This window comes from Notamacropus eugenii, chromosome 6 (assembly GCF_028372415.1).
Source record: "Notamacropus eugenii isolate mMacEug1 chromosome 6, mMacEug1.pri_v2, whole genome shotgun sequence".
NCBI classification, from domain to species: Eukaryota; Metazoa; Chordata; class Mammalia; order Diprotodontia; family Macropodidae; genus Notamacropus; species Notamacropus eugenii.
The window spans coordinates 67,562,714-67,579,437 of NC_092877.1; the positions used below are offsets into that span (position 1 = coordinate 67,562,714).

The 16,724-nt window shown below is 35.9% G+C and overlaps 1 protein-coding gene across 14 annotated transcripts in view; it reads left to right on the forward strand.

The window, feature by feature from the left end:
* CPEB2 (cytoplasmic polyadenylation element binding protein 2) overlaps positions 1-16,724 on the forward strand; it is an 83,256-nt gene that overhangs the window by 64,563 nt on the left and 1,969 nt on the right. For all 14 annotated transcript variants that reach the window (XM_072620277.1, XM_072620281.1, XM_072620283.1 and 11 more), the window contains 2 exons: positions 4,423-4,604; positions 14,693-16,724. The exon at positions 14,693-16,724 is cut by the window's right edge and continues 1,969 nt beyond it. In XM_072620277.1, coding sequence (XP_072476378.1) covers positions 4,423-4,604; positions 14,693-14,920 — 410 coding nt within the window. In that variant the 3' untranslated portion in view covers positions 14,921-16,724. The remainder of the gene's footprint in view (positions 1-4,422; positions 4,605-14,692) is intronic.

Consider the following 16,724-nt stretch of genomic DNA (forward strand, 5'->3'; position numbering starts at 1 on the left):
AATTTGGAGTTTTAAACTTTCTGTAACACTTGGCATAGAATATAGAGCTGAAAAGTAAGTTCTTGAGGTTGAGTACTCTCCCTTTTTATAGGCCCAGTTCCTAGCATAGTGCCTGGCACCTGTTCTTACGGAGGTTCAGCCTTTCTCATTTTATGTATTTTACAAGATAATGTTGACTCAAAAAGGTAAAATTACTTTCCTCAGAAGTAACAGATTCAGTCTAATCGCAAGTCTTTTTAACTCTAAAAATAGTGCTTTATTTATCTTTTCAGGACTGCTTCCCCTTATGTTTATGTAGTTATGAGTTTCTATACTATAGCTATTTGTGTATGTTTTGTATCCACCCTTAGCCTTCGTTAGACTGTAGACTCCAAAAAAAGGAGTCTTTCTCATCCAGACTTTGTATCTTCCCCCAGCGTAGCAGGGTACTCTGCACAAAGTAGGTGTTGAATTAATACATGTTTATATTTGGTTGAAATAAATTGTTACAAGATATATCCTAACAGCATCCTTCCAGAATATGCAAATTTTGTGATAATTTGGGGGTGTGGGAGGGATCAATAATTGCTTAAAAATACAGCTGTATTTTAAAATAGCCAAATATTTAAAATATTTTCTCCACTATAAACTAGACATTGACTGACTTTCTGGAACTTATAAGAGATTAAATCCAGAACTTAGAACATTCTGTAGACATTTCCCTAACCTGTAGTGCCAAGGAATAAAGTATTTTGTGATTTATTTTGTGAGAAGTTCCATTTTTACCTCCCATTCGTTGATCTTTCAGTAACCCCTGGATGTTTTAAGTTTCAGACAGATTGCTACACACCTACAACTTCCTCAGAAGGTAGCTAAACAAGTAATTGGCATATTTTTAAAAAGAACTATGCCAAATATTTTTAAATGATGTTTCCACTTTGAGTTGGATGCTCTTAATAAAATTGAATTGTGGCATTTTTGCATGTTAACCTAAAGAAGCTTTTTTAAATGAGTTATTAGATAATTCAGAAGGATAGTCTTCTGATGTGAAAATAGAATCCTGAATTACTATAGATTAACACATATCACATCAGAACTCAGTGAAAGACATAGTACTACCTTTACACTAATCTGTTTTGGTCAGTATCTAAGAAGTGTTTTTGTTTTGTTTTATTTTAATGTTGTTGAACCAGTGCTTCCAGGTATGGTTACTTCCACTACCAAGGATGATCACATCTTTTCTCTTTAATTGTTATCTGTGTTTTTTTCCATAAATCCTTCTGGAAAATCTCTCAATGAACTGGAGGGCTTCTTCTCATTCTTTTACTATCTCACGAATACCAGTGTATCAAACTTTTTCTCTCTGATTATTGTGTGGCCACCTTCCTTCCACAGCCTAGATCATACATGTCCCTGATAACGTTAAGCCATTCTTGTGCAGCTCACCATTGGCAGTGTGCTTCCTCCTGCTTAAAGCCACTTTATCTTCCCATCGTCCTTTGTTGCTGAAAATGTTGATTCTTCCAAGACACTTACGTAACATGATGTGCTTGCTTCTGGTCTCCTTTCTTCAATCCATCTTCCAAACAGCTACCAAAGAAATTTACTTAAAGTACAAGTCTGATTACATCATTCCTCTTAACATTAAACTCCAGGGTTTCCATATTAACACTAGAATCAAAAAACAAAATTCTCTGTTTGATGTGAAATGGCTTTCACAACTCATTTCTCGAGCTTCGGTACACACGATCCAGACTGGCCTGCTCTGCTGTTCTTCGTCTCCTGTCTCTGAGCCCTTCCCCGCGCCCCCCTCACTTCCATTTCTGAGAATCCTGAGCTCAGCTCTGGTACCACATTCTATGTGAAGTCTTTCCTGATTCCTCCACATGCTCATCCTTTACCTCTAGATAGTCTTGCTTCTGTTTTGTATGTGCTTACATATATTCATCTTGTCTTTTCCCGATTGATTGTAAGCTTCTTGAGGACAGGGACTATTTAACTTTTGTCATTGTATCCCCAGCACTTAGCATGGTATTTTATGCATAGTGAGTGTTCAGTAAATGCTTGTTGATTGATTCTCTGTCACATAATAATTAGTGGGAAACTAATGCTGTTAAACATGTGGCCCAGAGTGGTTTAAGATCATTGTGACTACTGCATAATTTCCAAAAGCAATTTAGTCTTCTTCCTCCTCAAATGTGAATCCCATCTTCTGTTGTACCTGTCTGACATACTAATAAAATAATTTGGCCTGCCCATCTGGCTGTATTTCTAGGAAATGAGTATGAAAAGAAAAAAATCATCCATGTTCTTTATATTGTCATATACTTAGATCAATTTCTTTTGTATTTTTGTATTTCACTGAGGGAATATGTACCATTTCAGAAATCAGTTCAGTATAGTGTTATTTACAAATAAATCATTTGGAGAGCCTTGCTAACTTTGTAGATTTCTTGTGTCATTCTGATTTGGGGAACATCTTCCATGGTACTGGCAAACAACTTAAGTGAACAAGTTTTCTTGTTTCATACATTTCTTACTGTCAATACTCAGCAAACCTTTTATCTCCAAAGTTAAATCTCTCAGTCTTGTCAGAGGAGTGCTGCATTTGGCTCTTCTGAGTCTTAAATGCTACTATAAAATCAAAAATAAACAGTGAGATCTTACATTCTCTTTACCTTCCAGTTGTGTTAAAGCATTCTTATGTCACGTCCTTCAAATTTTAACAATTTGGTATAAATGACATAAAATGCACTCTCACATACATGCACAAACATACATTCTACTAAGGCCCATGATTGAATAGAAATTCCAACAATCTTTCAGAGGAAGCATACCAAGTCTTCAATTATTCACATTTTTCTTAAGGTATCATAGAAGGGGAGGTGGCAGCCACCTCTAGGTCACAAGTGAATTCTCACCTCCACATTTGTGATAATGTAGCATATATGACAGTACCACTAAGGAAAAACTGGTCCGTTTTCCTAATATGATGGCATATATGTTGTTCCAGCCTCCGATATGCCTGACAGTAAAGTGAGTACTACTTCTCAGTACTGATCTTCATCCCATGATCTTGCTCCAAATGTTTTATTGTCAATCCAAAAGCAGTAGTGACTTTCAAATTGTTGTTACTGTGTTAGCGGTCGTATTGGGAAAGGTTACATGACCAAGGAAACAAGTAGTTTTACAGGTTGTTGAGTGCCTTTATGATATTTGGGCAACACCTTTTGAGGAATCCACCTCCTGAATTTCAGTCAGAAATGCATAACAGTTAAAATATGTTGTCAATATATCAGCGTGTAAGGGATCTTTGAAAAGCACCATCAGTAATTTGTTTTTTGCCACTAAAACATTACAGGTTATATACGTTTTTCTCTATCCTGTTTATACTGAATTTTGAATTATCATTTTTGAAGACATATCATTTGTTAAATTATCCACTGAATAGTAGGTAATAAGTAAATCATTGAACCTTTTTTAGGATTCCCCTTTAGTTGTAGTAAATGTAGTTGATATATCTTATATCTTAAACTTGCCATAATTAATTTGTGGAATAAGTGAATGGTCTTGCGAATTGATTTTAAACAATTAAGCTTCAATAGAATGCCAACCTGGTGATTAATTTTTTGACTCCAGAAGCTCACAGAGATAATCTAATAAAGTATGGAGAGGTTGCAGTTGGTAGTGGGAAGTACTCAATCAGTCTATATACAGTTATTAAGTTCCTTCTATGTGCCAAGGGCTGTGCTAAGCACTAGGGAAACAAATTACAAATAAAGGCAGAAAAAGAAATAGTCCTTGGCCTTAAGGAGTTCACAGTCTAATGCAAATAAATATATACAAAGGTAACACATACAGGATAAATTGGGGATAATCTCAGGCAAGACACTAAGATTTTCCCACAAAGAAATCCCACAGACCTTTTACTTTGTAAAAGAATTTTAGGTGTGAAAAGCAGTATCAGAATGTTTTCCTATCCTCTACATGAATTATTAATTTGGGAATTACTTGAAAAAAATGTGATTTTAAAATAAGGAAATATAAAGTAAAAAACTCAATTAGTTGTTTTCCACCACTTCATGTGTTTAGAACAGGTTTGCAGTTATGTTATAAATATTCTGTGTTACAGTAGAAAGAGAACTTCACTTAGAAGACCTCAGTTGAATTATTTGCCAGCTCTGCGTAAATCTTTCAAACTTTCTGAGCTACATGCCCCTCTTTTCACATCCGTAAAATGGGAATAATAATATACTACCTACATCTTAGTGTTATGAAAAAAATGCTTTGTAAACCATAAAGCAAAATAAATAAATAATAATAAATGTGTACGCTTTTTAATGAGTAGTTAGATTTGTTATCTGCAAGAGCCAGTTTTTTAACTTTTCTCAAAGCCTTTTTTTTTTTTTTTTTTTTTTTTTTTTAACAAATTTCCTATTACAGTGGAGCTTGCGATGATAATGGACAGGCTCTATGGGGGAGTTTGTTATGCAGGAATTGATACAGATCCAGAGCTGAAGTACCCGAAAGGTGCGGGGCGTGTCGCTTTCTCCAATCAGCAGAGCTATATTGCTGCCATCAGTGCTCGGTTTGTTCAACTTCAACATGGCGATATTGACAAACGAGTAAGTTGTGTATTTGTAAACGTGCTAAATTTTACATGTTGTAAAGTGTAGTTGGAAGTACAGCTCTGAGAATTCATTGTGAATACTATAAACACTCTTGAGTGTTATAAGCATATCCTCTTTTATCTTAAGAGTTATGTCAACATATTTCTGAATGTACATAACTTTCTTCTTGGAACAGTAACCCTGAGGATCTTCCCCTTCCAGCTTGATTTTTTCTTTTTATCTAATTAAAAAGACCATCCCTTGACTCATTTCTTAAAGAGGCCTATTTACCAAATGGATGTTACCTCATTCAAAGTGAAAACCTGGAAAAGCCTTAGCCTAAAAGGGCCAGGGTTCCCCATTGCATCCTGGGCCATCTCCAGCCATCCTGATGAATATCAGCCCACTGGACCCAGATGTCTCAGGAGAAGAAAGTGAGGCTGGTGACCTTGCACAGCCCTCCCTCACTCAAATCAAAGTCAACTGCAAGTCATGCCATCATTGTGATGTCATGGTCCTCTTTGAGAGCAAAGGACAAACACAATAGGACTTCATAATCCTTGCACATTTTAAAAACTTTTAACCTTTAACTGAGGATAGTCAGAATAATAATAATCATTAATGATATTTAATAGGAAATTACATTTTTTTATTATAGCTTATATGTGCTTCATTTTATTTAGTCATAGAACACCATTTATCTATTATATATGGTAGTAAGTAGCCATTTCATTTGTTCACATCTTTATTAGCAATACATAGTTAAAGTAGATATTTTTCCTAATAATAGCTGTTTAATACTGGTAATGATTTCTGTCGCACAGGCTAAATTACTGAATGTTTAAAGGTTTATTTAGACTTTATGAAGATTGTATATATGTTATGCCTGGTCACTCCTATGGGTATTCTAATGCAGATTAATGTTCAAAGCAAGGAAAATGATATTTATTAACTATTCTATTTTATAAATGCAAATTTAGGTAAATGATGGGCTATATTAAATGATTCCTAAGGTTCTCTTCAACTCTGTGCTTATATGCTGTTCTGATTAAGATGTTTGCTTGGGTTCAGCCAGGAGTAACCCTCCTAAAATTATGAACTCCTTGGGAGAGGAAAAGGAGAAAGATCTGTTTATTTCATCTTTGGTGTCTTCCAATACTTTACAGTTATTAGATGCTTTTAAAATGCTTATTAAACTAATTAGTAGTTGAAAATGCCTATTTCATAATCATGACAAGGTCAGCCAACTCTTCCATATGCTGCCACTGCTAAACAAGGTATAAGATCTTTTAAAAAAAAATGTTGAGGACAGAAGTATAAACCAAGTTACAGGTCCTAGAGTTTAATTCCAGATGTTGTAACAGTTAAAATTGGCACATACGTTCAACAAAACAAAATTGGTTTTACTTGTTTGTTTGACTTTGGTATAATCTATACTATCTTTAGTCCTTTTCTTTTTCTCAGGTTAATGATTTAAACATAAAATTCTTTAAAAGTAAACAGTTCATTCTTCTCTATGCTAAATAAGTGAGACTGTATTACTATTATATTCCTAAGGACATTACATTTTGCAAGTTACAGAATACAGTACTGTCATTGGCTTTAATAAGAGCTGATGTTTGAGCTAATCCCCTACACATGCACACACCATGTGCACACACACACACACACACACTTGTCATAACAGACTTCTTAAAATATTAAAATTCTTTGATAAAACTTGAGTTGATGACAAGATTTTCCACAGAGACTACATGCCCAGAAAGCATCTGTTAGCAGTTGGGCTGATCTTTCCAGATGAAATTTCAAGCGGTATTTCAACTCTATACTATAGTTCTCTGATGGATATCCTAATTGGAGGGGCTGTTCTTTATTGTATCAGGTGGAGGCCTTTTAAAGCACCTAGCCCCCCTGAAACTAGAAGGTGTGGCTCTCAGTCTTTGTTGTACTGTAAAGTCTTTGAGAGGTTGGTTCCCGAATAGAAGAGAGGGAGAGGTAGCCATTTTAAGCTACTTACAGGGGTTAAATATTGATAGCAATCAGGACTTGCTTCCATATTTATTAACTGAGTCCTTCCATATAAGGTTAGTATTTTCTTAGCTCTTGAAAGCAGGATGGGGAGTAAGTATAGAAAATACATAAGAAAAGTGAATAGAAACCTGGAACATTCACAAATGAAAATAAATTCATTATTTGTAATTCTAACTATGTATATGACTATTTAAAATCTTTATTATTTTCTAGATAGATTTGACTTAGCATATCCATATTGACTTTTCCTCTGTGACTTACCCTTTCTCACCCTCTGTGCCATCAGAATTTGAACTTTAAAATACTTAAATGTTTTTTATTATCAAATTCAGTTTGGTTTTATTTAGCTTTTCATTGTGATAATGAAAAGCAAAAATTTCATACTATAAAACCAGTTGATTTATATTAGGAAAAGTAAAAATAAAAAATTCCTTTAAAATTTCCTTTTCACTGCTTTAAAGTATGTATGTTAAGACATGAAGAAATAACTGGGTAACGTACAGTAGTCTCTGCAATATGCAGTTTTTTTTTTTAAATCATAAGATCATAGATCTAGAACTGGAAGAGGCCTCTGAGGCTGGTGGCCATTTCATTTAGAGATGAGAGAGCTAAGCCCCAGCTCAGGACAGTGACTTTGTCTGGTGTCACATGTGAGAGGGAAGCAGGATTTGAATCTAGATTCTCTTACTCCAGAGTCCATCCTTTCTGTATGGGGATTCTTTAAACACTGTTTCTCTTCATTTTCCAAGGTGCATATTTTCTAACGTGAAGTCAGAGGTTACATTAGTTCTTGACATAAGGACCTCAGCATTGCAGGGGGACCGTATTCAAATACCTACTGTGTGTATTCAACTTTATACTTGGCACTGCAGAATAGCTAATACAGAGTAAAGTTAAATTTTAATCTGTATTCAATAATTCAGCTCAAAATTTATGAATCACTAGTGGTTAATGAAGTACTAGATTTGTAGAGGGGATCAAGGTTCAAATTCCTTCTTGGGTATTTATTAGCTGTGTGACCTTGGACAAGTCAGTTCACCTCTCTGAGCCCCAGGTTCCTCTCCTGAAAAACGGATAGCTGATCTACCTAACAAGTAGCTATATAACTTCTGTGTGAAGCCCTCTGAAGGCAGTGTTGTACACTATAGAAAAAAAGACCTTGGAATTGGAGTCAGTGAACTTGGGTTGGAATATTGGCATGTTAACTTGAGCAAAGTACCTAACCTTTCTGGGCCTTGGTTTCCTCCTACTCAGAGTTCCATGATGGAAGTTATACTACATGACCTGCTGTCCCTTCTAGCTCCCGATCCTGAGATACCTCCTCCCGCCTATCCCCAGCCTTTCCACCCCTGAAAGTAGCACATTCTACTTTTTTGACAGCTCTTAGGGCAGGGAAAATTTCCCTACTTTAAGCCAAAATATGCCATTCAGCAACTTCTTACTGCTCTTAACTTTGTCCCCTTTAAAAATCAACCCTCTTTTCCTTGACAGAACCTTCAGATAATTAAAGAACAATTACATGCCCACCTTGTCATTTCTAAACCAACTGCCTTAATTCTTTCAGCTGTTTATCATATGGGATAGTTTCTTATCTTCTTAACTGAAATACCTAATGTGGTACCCAAAACTGATTATAGCATACTGGATATGATCTGATCAGATCAGAGTATAGTAAGACTTTTCTCCCTTGTTTTAGATACCATTTGTTATTCTTTTAATGCTGTGGCATCTTTACGATTGCATTAGTTTGTTGGAAATTTGGGGTTTGGGGAAGGGGGGCTCCCGAGTCGTACTGTTGATTCTTTGAGCTTTTAATCAACTAAAGGCCCAAATCTTTTTTCATACTTACCAGTATCATTGGTATATCCCCCCATCACCAATATCCCCCATCATTGTCTGATTTTTTTTAACACACAAAAGACTTTTTGGCTAATTGTTTTTTGAATTCAAACTCTTGTCATCCAACATGTTAGCTGTCCCTATTAATTTTGTCATGTACTAATTTGATAAGTATTCCAACTCTACCTCCATTTTCCAAGTCACTGATAAAAATGTTTGACAGTACAGAGCCAAGGAATGATCTGAGGCATTTCACTGGAGTTAATTCTGAAGCCATATAATTGGCCTGTGCTCTGTCTTGCAATAAACATTTAGAATCTCTCATAGAACAAAATAGGTACAGGAAGCACCGTGAAATAGTAGACAGCCATCCTTGGAGTGAGTAAGATGCAGGTTGGTATTCTCTCTCTCTCACATACTGACCATGTGACCTTTGGGTACGTCACTTAGCCTCTCTGTTCCCATAAGCAGCTCCTTAAGTCTATAAGTTAACAGAGCAGTTGCTGATCTGCATTTGCTGAGAGAGAATCCTCACTGGTAGTTCTTATACCAACAAGAGAATGGAGATATATCCAGTCTTATCCACAAGAATAGAAAAGACTTGTCACACACTTTGCCAAAATGGAAGCAGACTATGTCCATAGCATCCTCTGACCGACCTACCAGTCCAACAACTCTTCCAAAAAAGAAAATTGGGTCAGTCTGTTATGCCCTGTTCTTGAAGAATTCACTCTGCTTTTAGTCATCACTGCTTCTTTCTAAATGCTGATAAAACATTTCTTCAAAATTTTGCTGTTGAATTTTGCATTTAAGCTCAGCAGCTTATAATTTGCAGATTTCTTGTTGCATTTCTTTGACTATCACTATCTTGACTTTCAGTTCACTGCTATTTTAGTTCTATCCTTTGAAATTTATTGGAAGATCCTTCTCCTTAGCAGTAAATACAGAAGTAAACTAAGAATTCTTCTCTAGTCTTGAAAATTAAGACATTTGGCTCAAAGATGACCGACAGTGACTCAGGAGTCACATCAGCTCATTCTTTTAGTACCCTGGGATCTTACTGATACAGATATGGTGACTTGAACTTTCTGACATCAGGGAGGTGTTATTTTTTATCTCCTCACTTACCTTCACTTTCACTTCACAGTTAACCATTTTAGTTCTTTCATCTCCAGTCTGACAGTCATTTTCCTTGACAGACAAAAGAAAAGAAAAACAAGTAAAGAGTAAAGAGGTATTTTTTTCCCCTTCTATTGTATTTACTGTCCCACTCCAAGCACCAAGTATTCTGTTTCTCCTTTGATGTCCTTCATCCTCAATATAAAAAAAAAAATCTCTTTCTGTTTTCCTTAGAATTTATCATCCTGAGTCTGGAGTTCAACACTTCTGAAAATCTTCTGCCTTCTTTCCATGCCTTTCAAAAAAAATCCAAATTGACAATGAGTTTCCTTTTCTCACACACACACACACACACACACACACACACACATACACACGAATTATTTGTGTTTATGTACTCAGAATTTCATTCTTTAAAAATTTAAGTTGCAAGACAGGGACAGAACCAGTAATTTCACTGGTATGAGGAAACTTCCTCTACCAGTGCAAGTTGGCACCTTCTTTGGAACTTCTTCTCTTTAGAGAGTTGCTGAGAATACTTGACAGGGGTAACTCATCCAGGATGACCTAGTATGTGGCAGAGATAAAACTTGAAGCTATATCCTCCTAACTCTGAGCTCTGAAGTCCAGCTTTCTCTATTACCCCTAAATAACTCAAAAAATGAAATTTATTATTAAGGAAAATCAGTTTGTTAGTTATGTTCTGCTTTTAAAGAATTGTGTTCTTTTTTATTTATATGCATGGATACGTATTCAGATGCTCGTTTAGTGTGGCTACTCCCTCCACTTATAGGATTCCAACTCCCTCATGTCTTACTTGGTAACAGCGCTCATGAGTTACTATCCCTAAAAACAGTTCTTTACCTGGTGGCCAGCTTTCTGGTGACTAGCCTCTTTCGAGTTAGCTGTCCTGTCCATTAGGAAATAGACATACTTTTCAGAATCAGGCTCTGATGACCTTCAAGAACTCAGTCACCTCTGTGTCATGATAAGGCATGAGAGTAGGTTTTTTGTGATGGGAAGGAGTGATTAAAAATTAGTGGCTGTAGAATTGAGAGACAACTGAATTTTATTGCCATAATTATGTGGAATTTTCTAAACAATCTTTATGTTAGAAAAGGTCCTTTTTTTGCCATTTTCATTTGTGGAAAGAAAAATATGCCCCCCCCCCCCCCCTTTGTTTGATGGAATGTATGTAGTGCTTATGTTTCTGAATGCTTTTTGAAGAGCAAAAATACAAAAAGTTACCTGGAAAGAAACAGCCTTTCCAGAGTTGTTGAAGTGAAAAGGAAATCAAAAATGTAATAATCATCCAAGTATCTCCTTATTTGATAGTAAATGCTGCTAGCCTCACCATCTTGTAGTGGGGAAGCTGATTTTTATTTTTTAGCCAAGTGGAACACATATTTAACTTCACTAGATTTCAGCTGAGTGATTAGGTAAGTACCCCTCCTTGGAGGATAGGAGGATAGAATCCAAAATCTTACATGCAGCATGCTGATAATTTTGCTTTCCCTTCTCCTCCTACTATTTACATGACTATGCTGTACCCCACATCAGACCCCCCCCCCAAATAAAACACCAAACCTCTAGTTCTTATATTTGCAAATTTGATGGGGATACTCTGCTTGTATCCAAGATGAAATAGAGCCAAGAACAAATTGTTGACTGGACTCAATGAAGTCCAATCATTAAATCAATTCTGAAATCACCTAATTGTTCTGTCCATCTAGCCTTGTCCACTCACAGCAATTAATTTTTCAAATACTCTGCTGAAATTTAGATGAACTATGTCTATAAAATTCTCTGATCCAGCAGTCTTGACAAAAAAAAAAAGAAAAGAAGATTGTTAGTCTGGTATAACTTACTGAAGAAATAAGTCTATTAGTGATTGCCACTTCTCTTTCTAAATGCTCATAAATTATTCCTTTATAATAAAACATTGTAGAATTTGTGCCTTATTAGAGCATCAAGATCATTGCCCTGTAGTTTGCAGACTCCTTCTGGTCTAGAAATCTGAAAATTAGGATGATATGTGCCTCTGGTTCATCAGATGTTCAGCTCAGCAATCGGATATGTCAAATGCTTTCAGATCACCAGAGGTTCTGCAGGCCCACAAAAATTTCAATATGGAAGGGACCATACTGGTATATCTAGTGCAGCCCCACTCAGATCAGGAAAAGGGGCTTGCTTAAGATAACACAGAAAGTAAGTGGTATTTCAGAATGGTTCCAGGTGCTGTAAGGCTGATAAATTAGTAACCTAAGTTTCAATATGTCAGTTTTTCTATCAAAGTCTTGTTCTTTTCACTACACTATGCTGTATCTACATTGTTAAGTAGTAACAGTGATAACTCATAAGTTTAGTGTTACTATAGTTTACAAAGTTTATAAAATTAAACCAAATACTTGAGATACACAGTCACACAGGGTCCACACATATACTTAATACAGTATAAATTTATACTATATATAACTTGAAATTATTTGAAAGCAGATTATGTCAGATCTTTTAAACTTTATACATTTGGGTCCAAAAGCCATAGAACATCATGGCCACTTCTTTGGTATTTTTGTTTTCACCTTTGGCTCTTAAGCCCCTTTATCTCATCAGCTCAAAAAAATAGGGATTGAGTATTTCTTAAAGTCTGTCCAAGTTCATTTTCAGTGTTTCCATGACACTATCCATATCATCCTCTGCCTTCCCCCTTTTCCTTTTGCTTTAAATCTTTCCCAACATCAGGGTCTTTTCCATTGAGTCCTGTCTTTGCATTATGTGGCCAAAGTAATTAAACTTTAGCTTTAGTATTTGACCATTTGATTAATAGCCTGAATTAATTTCTTTAAATATTTACTGATTTGATATCTTTGCTGTTGAAGGGACTCTGAAAGTCTTCTCCAGCACTATAATTCAAAAACATCTATTCTGTGACTCTCAACTTTCCTTGTAGTCCAACTCTCACAGCCATAAATTGCTTCTGGAAAACTATAACATTGACCATACAGACCTTTGTTGGCAAGGTGATGTTTCTGCTTTTTAGTATGCTGTCCAGATTTGCAATAGCTGTCCTTCCAAGGAACAAGAGTTCTTTAATTTCATGGTTGCAGTCACCATCTGCATTGATCTTTGGGCCCAAGAATATGAAATCTGACACTGCTTCCATTTCTTCCCCCTCTATTTGCTAGACAGTGATAGGACCAGTTGACAAGATCTGAGTTTTTTTGGTGTTAAGCTTCAAGCCAGCTTTTCCATGCACCTCTTTCACCTTCGGCAAGAGGCTTCTGTTGTCCTTCGCTTTCTGCCAACAGAATGGTGTTGAGTGCGTATCTGAGACTTTTCCTGTTTCTCTTGGCAATCATATTTCTGGCTTTTGATTCATCCAGTCTGGCATTTTGAATGATACACACTCTCCATATGTTAGATCAGGTGACAATTTACAGCTTTGGCATACTCCTTTTCCATTCTTAAACCAATCAGTTATTCCATGTTCCATTCTGTCTTTTGCTTCTTGGCCAGCATGCAGATTCTTCAGGAGGACAAGTAAGATAATCTGGTACTCTCATCTCTTTGGGAACTTGGCACATTTTATTGTGATCTACACAATCAAAGGCTTTGTGTAGTCAGTGAAATAGAATTCTCTTGCTATCTCCATAATCCAGTGAATGTTGGCAGTTGGTCTCTAGTTCCTCTGCTTCTTTGAAAACCAGTTCTTCTGATAATTCTTGGTTCACATATTGCTGAAACCTAGCTTTTAGAATCTTAAGTGTAACCTTGCTGAGACAGATGCTCTGGGCTCACATATGAGATTTACCTATTATTGTGTGAATGACTCTAAGCAAATCACATAACCTCTCCAGGCCTTAAGTTCTTTGTCAAATAAGGGGGCTAGACTGAATGACCACTTAGGTTCTTTCCAACTCAAATATGTTATCTTAACCATAAAAAGGTATGAGATCTTAAGAAGGCCAAACTCTGCTCAGGTACAGAGCACAAGTTGGACAATCCATTCTGAAGGCTTAGTGCAAAAGCAAAGGTCCAAATGGAAACCGTTCCACTTTCTTCCATATCAGGTCTTCCCAATTTGACTCCCATTGTTTTGTTTTAAATGTTGAGATTTCTCAGAACATTGGGTATGCCACATGATAGGGTTACATATGGTGTGTCTCTCTGGCCCCCTTCATTAAATAGCTCCAGATAATTCTCATTGACCATCTGATTTTATAGAGTAAATTAATTTTAAAAGTTGAAGAATAGATATATAATGAACTTACCAAATCAAAAATGTAATTTACTTTGTCTCTATTACTGCTGTTATATAATTTTAAAAGTTTTTTTCTAAATGTGTCCACCGAACTTAATGTAGTTATCCACTGACTAAAACATATGTCTTAATAAAATTATAATTATAGACTTATAATGTCATCATCTTTACCTGTTCTGTGTGTGTACACATATACACTATTTAGGTACAAGGATGCTTAATATTTTTTCAAGTACTTTAAGAAAAACAGAGAAAAAAATAATGGTAGTGATACAGTGGAAGAGCACTGGTGCTAGTCTGAGTATCTCCAGATACCTGAGTTTTATTTCTACCTCTTGACACTTACTAACTCTGTGACAGTGGTCATATAACAGAATCTTGCAGGTAAAAAAGACATCTTATCTGTAAAATGGAAACTGCTTTTTACACTGACTGTCTCACAGTGTGGTTGTGGGGAAAATTCTTTGTAAATTTTAAAGTACTATACAGATGGTTAATTTGGGAATATTGATGTTAAAAGCCTCAGTCTTCCTAACATAAGTTTATATTTCATCCATTTAAGAATATGAGATTGATTTTAGTCCTCAGGAGCTATTTCATTTATTTTATAAATCAGTAGTCATCAAAAACCTACAATGTGCTGTTGCTGAGGGAGAATCAAAAGATAAACATGATGTAGCCACTGCCCTGGAAAAGCTTCCAGTCTCGTTAGAGGAAAATTACCATTGAAAGTACTGACCTGCTTCCTTTCCAGTTTCTGTCTTTCTCCAAAAGAATCCTGAACAGGTGCTGAAAGCATTTACAGTGTTTTGTCTTGCCTTTTAAAGAATTTTCACTCTGTTTCCATCTGTAGGTGGAGGTAAAGCCATATGTGTTGGATGACCAGATGTGTGATGAATGCCAGGGTGCACGCTGTGGTGGAAAGTTCGCCCCTTTCTTTTGTGCCAATGTCACTTGCCTGCAGTATTATTGTGAGTTTTGCTGGGCGAACATCCACTCTCGTGCAGGACGTGAATTCCATAAGCCATTGGTCAAGGAAGGCGCTGACCGCCCACGTCAGATCCACTTCCGCTGGAACTAAGTATAGTGAACCAGCCTCTATTTAAGGAAAGATGGGTGCATGTGGCTTACTGTGTTTGAAGATACTGATGTGCAGAAGAAATAAGTGCATTCTTCTGCTTTTCACCCCAGCTATCAATACATGCATCTTTATCAGCAGCCAAAACACTACAAGCCTCTTGTTTTTCACCAAAACCCTACATCTCAGGCTTACTAATTTTTGTGATATTTTCATGTTAAAATAAAATGTTTTTTTGTATTTTCTCCAAGTTATTTTTATATGTAAAGTTAAAACTAGATATGAGAATGTTTTTTGCATAGGGGCACACAGTCTGCTGCTATATTTAGTGGGTGAAGCGTGCACTTATTTCTAAACATGGGTTTTTAACTTCAAGATCTGCCCCAGTAATTTACCAAAGGTAGCAAAATAATAGTGAAGATGGAATATGTCTGCTACAAAAAGCTTATTTTTATTGTTGCTATTTTCAGTGTATACATAAACTAAAAAAATTAGGGTTGATTTTTGCTCTCCATTTTGACTTGCAAGAAATAATACCTCAAGATAATCTGATTTATTAGCTATTTTTAAACATTTTTAATCACAAGCTGTATTAGCTTTGCTGCTATATAGGTGTTATGTGTAATGCCACCTGTTAATACGGGATTGAAAACGTTTAAGACATACTGCATTGCAGAAGAAATGCAGGCAGCACAATATGGCCTCAACTGCCATAGTTTTAGAATGTGAAGAAAAATTGCATGTTTACTTACCTGTATACACCATGTGCATGCACTAGAATTATTTACTAACCAGAGGTGAGTTATTGCAAATGTTCAGGAATTAAAAAGCTCTCTTGAATCTAGGTAGCATGAGCAAATTATAAAATTTGTTCCAAAAAAAGTAAACAACAAACTTGCATGCATTATTGTGACTCAAGTTTTTAAAAATGTCCTAAATGTGTACAATATGCAAATTAGTTTTAGATTAGAAAGTGCAGCCATTTTGTGACCTGGTCGGTAGTGGAATTCGATTTATGCAGACTGGATGTAATATTTGTAATCCCTGTGCAATTCTGTGATGTGCGGTTCTAATTCGTGTGGAGTGATTTAGTATAGGTAAAAGGTTGAGTTTTGATTTTTTTTTTTTTAAGCTAGAACTTAAAAATAATTCAAGTTGATTTTTAGCCCCTTTAAATAGTTCATGGTTAAGATTTCCTCTACAAACCAAAGATGGCCAGCACACTGCTAACATTCACCAAATGTGAAACCCATATGTAATCCATGTTAAAAAAAAAACGTACTTAAAGAATGCATAACACTTTAATAAACCTAAGTAAAGTCAAAATGGAGATGGTGTAATATACAGAAGGCTAGTTGCATAAAACTAAATTTTACTTAAGACAACAGTGAAATCTGGCCTAAACTTGCTTACATGTTTGACCTGTGTGCATTGTGGTCTTGTCTAAACTGGGGTCACTGTTGCATGGAAAGTTATTTAATGGTTAAAGGATTGCTTTTCTTTTAAGTTGATGAAGGAATTCTAGTGATGACCTTGCTTACAATTTTTTTTAAAGTAATTTGGAAACAGGCAATATTTAATAAGTTTCCCTTGGTACTGAGCACTACTAGAATATCATTAGCAGTGTTTTTTCTCTTCAGAGCATTTTTAAAATGCAACTAGCCCCTGCGTTTTAATGTACTAGCCTGTTCTGCAGTCGAAGTAAGCACCCGGCAATGAGAAGTGTTTTTAAAATGCAGAATTAAGAGTTTGACTCTAAAGAGAGAAAATTACAAGGGCGCTGCTCTCTTTGCCGCCCCTTGGGACA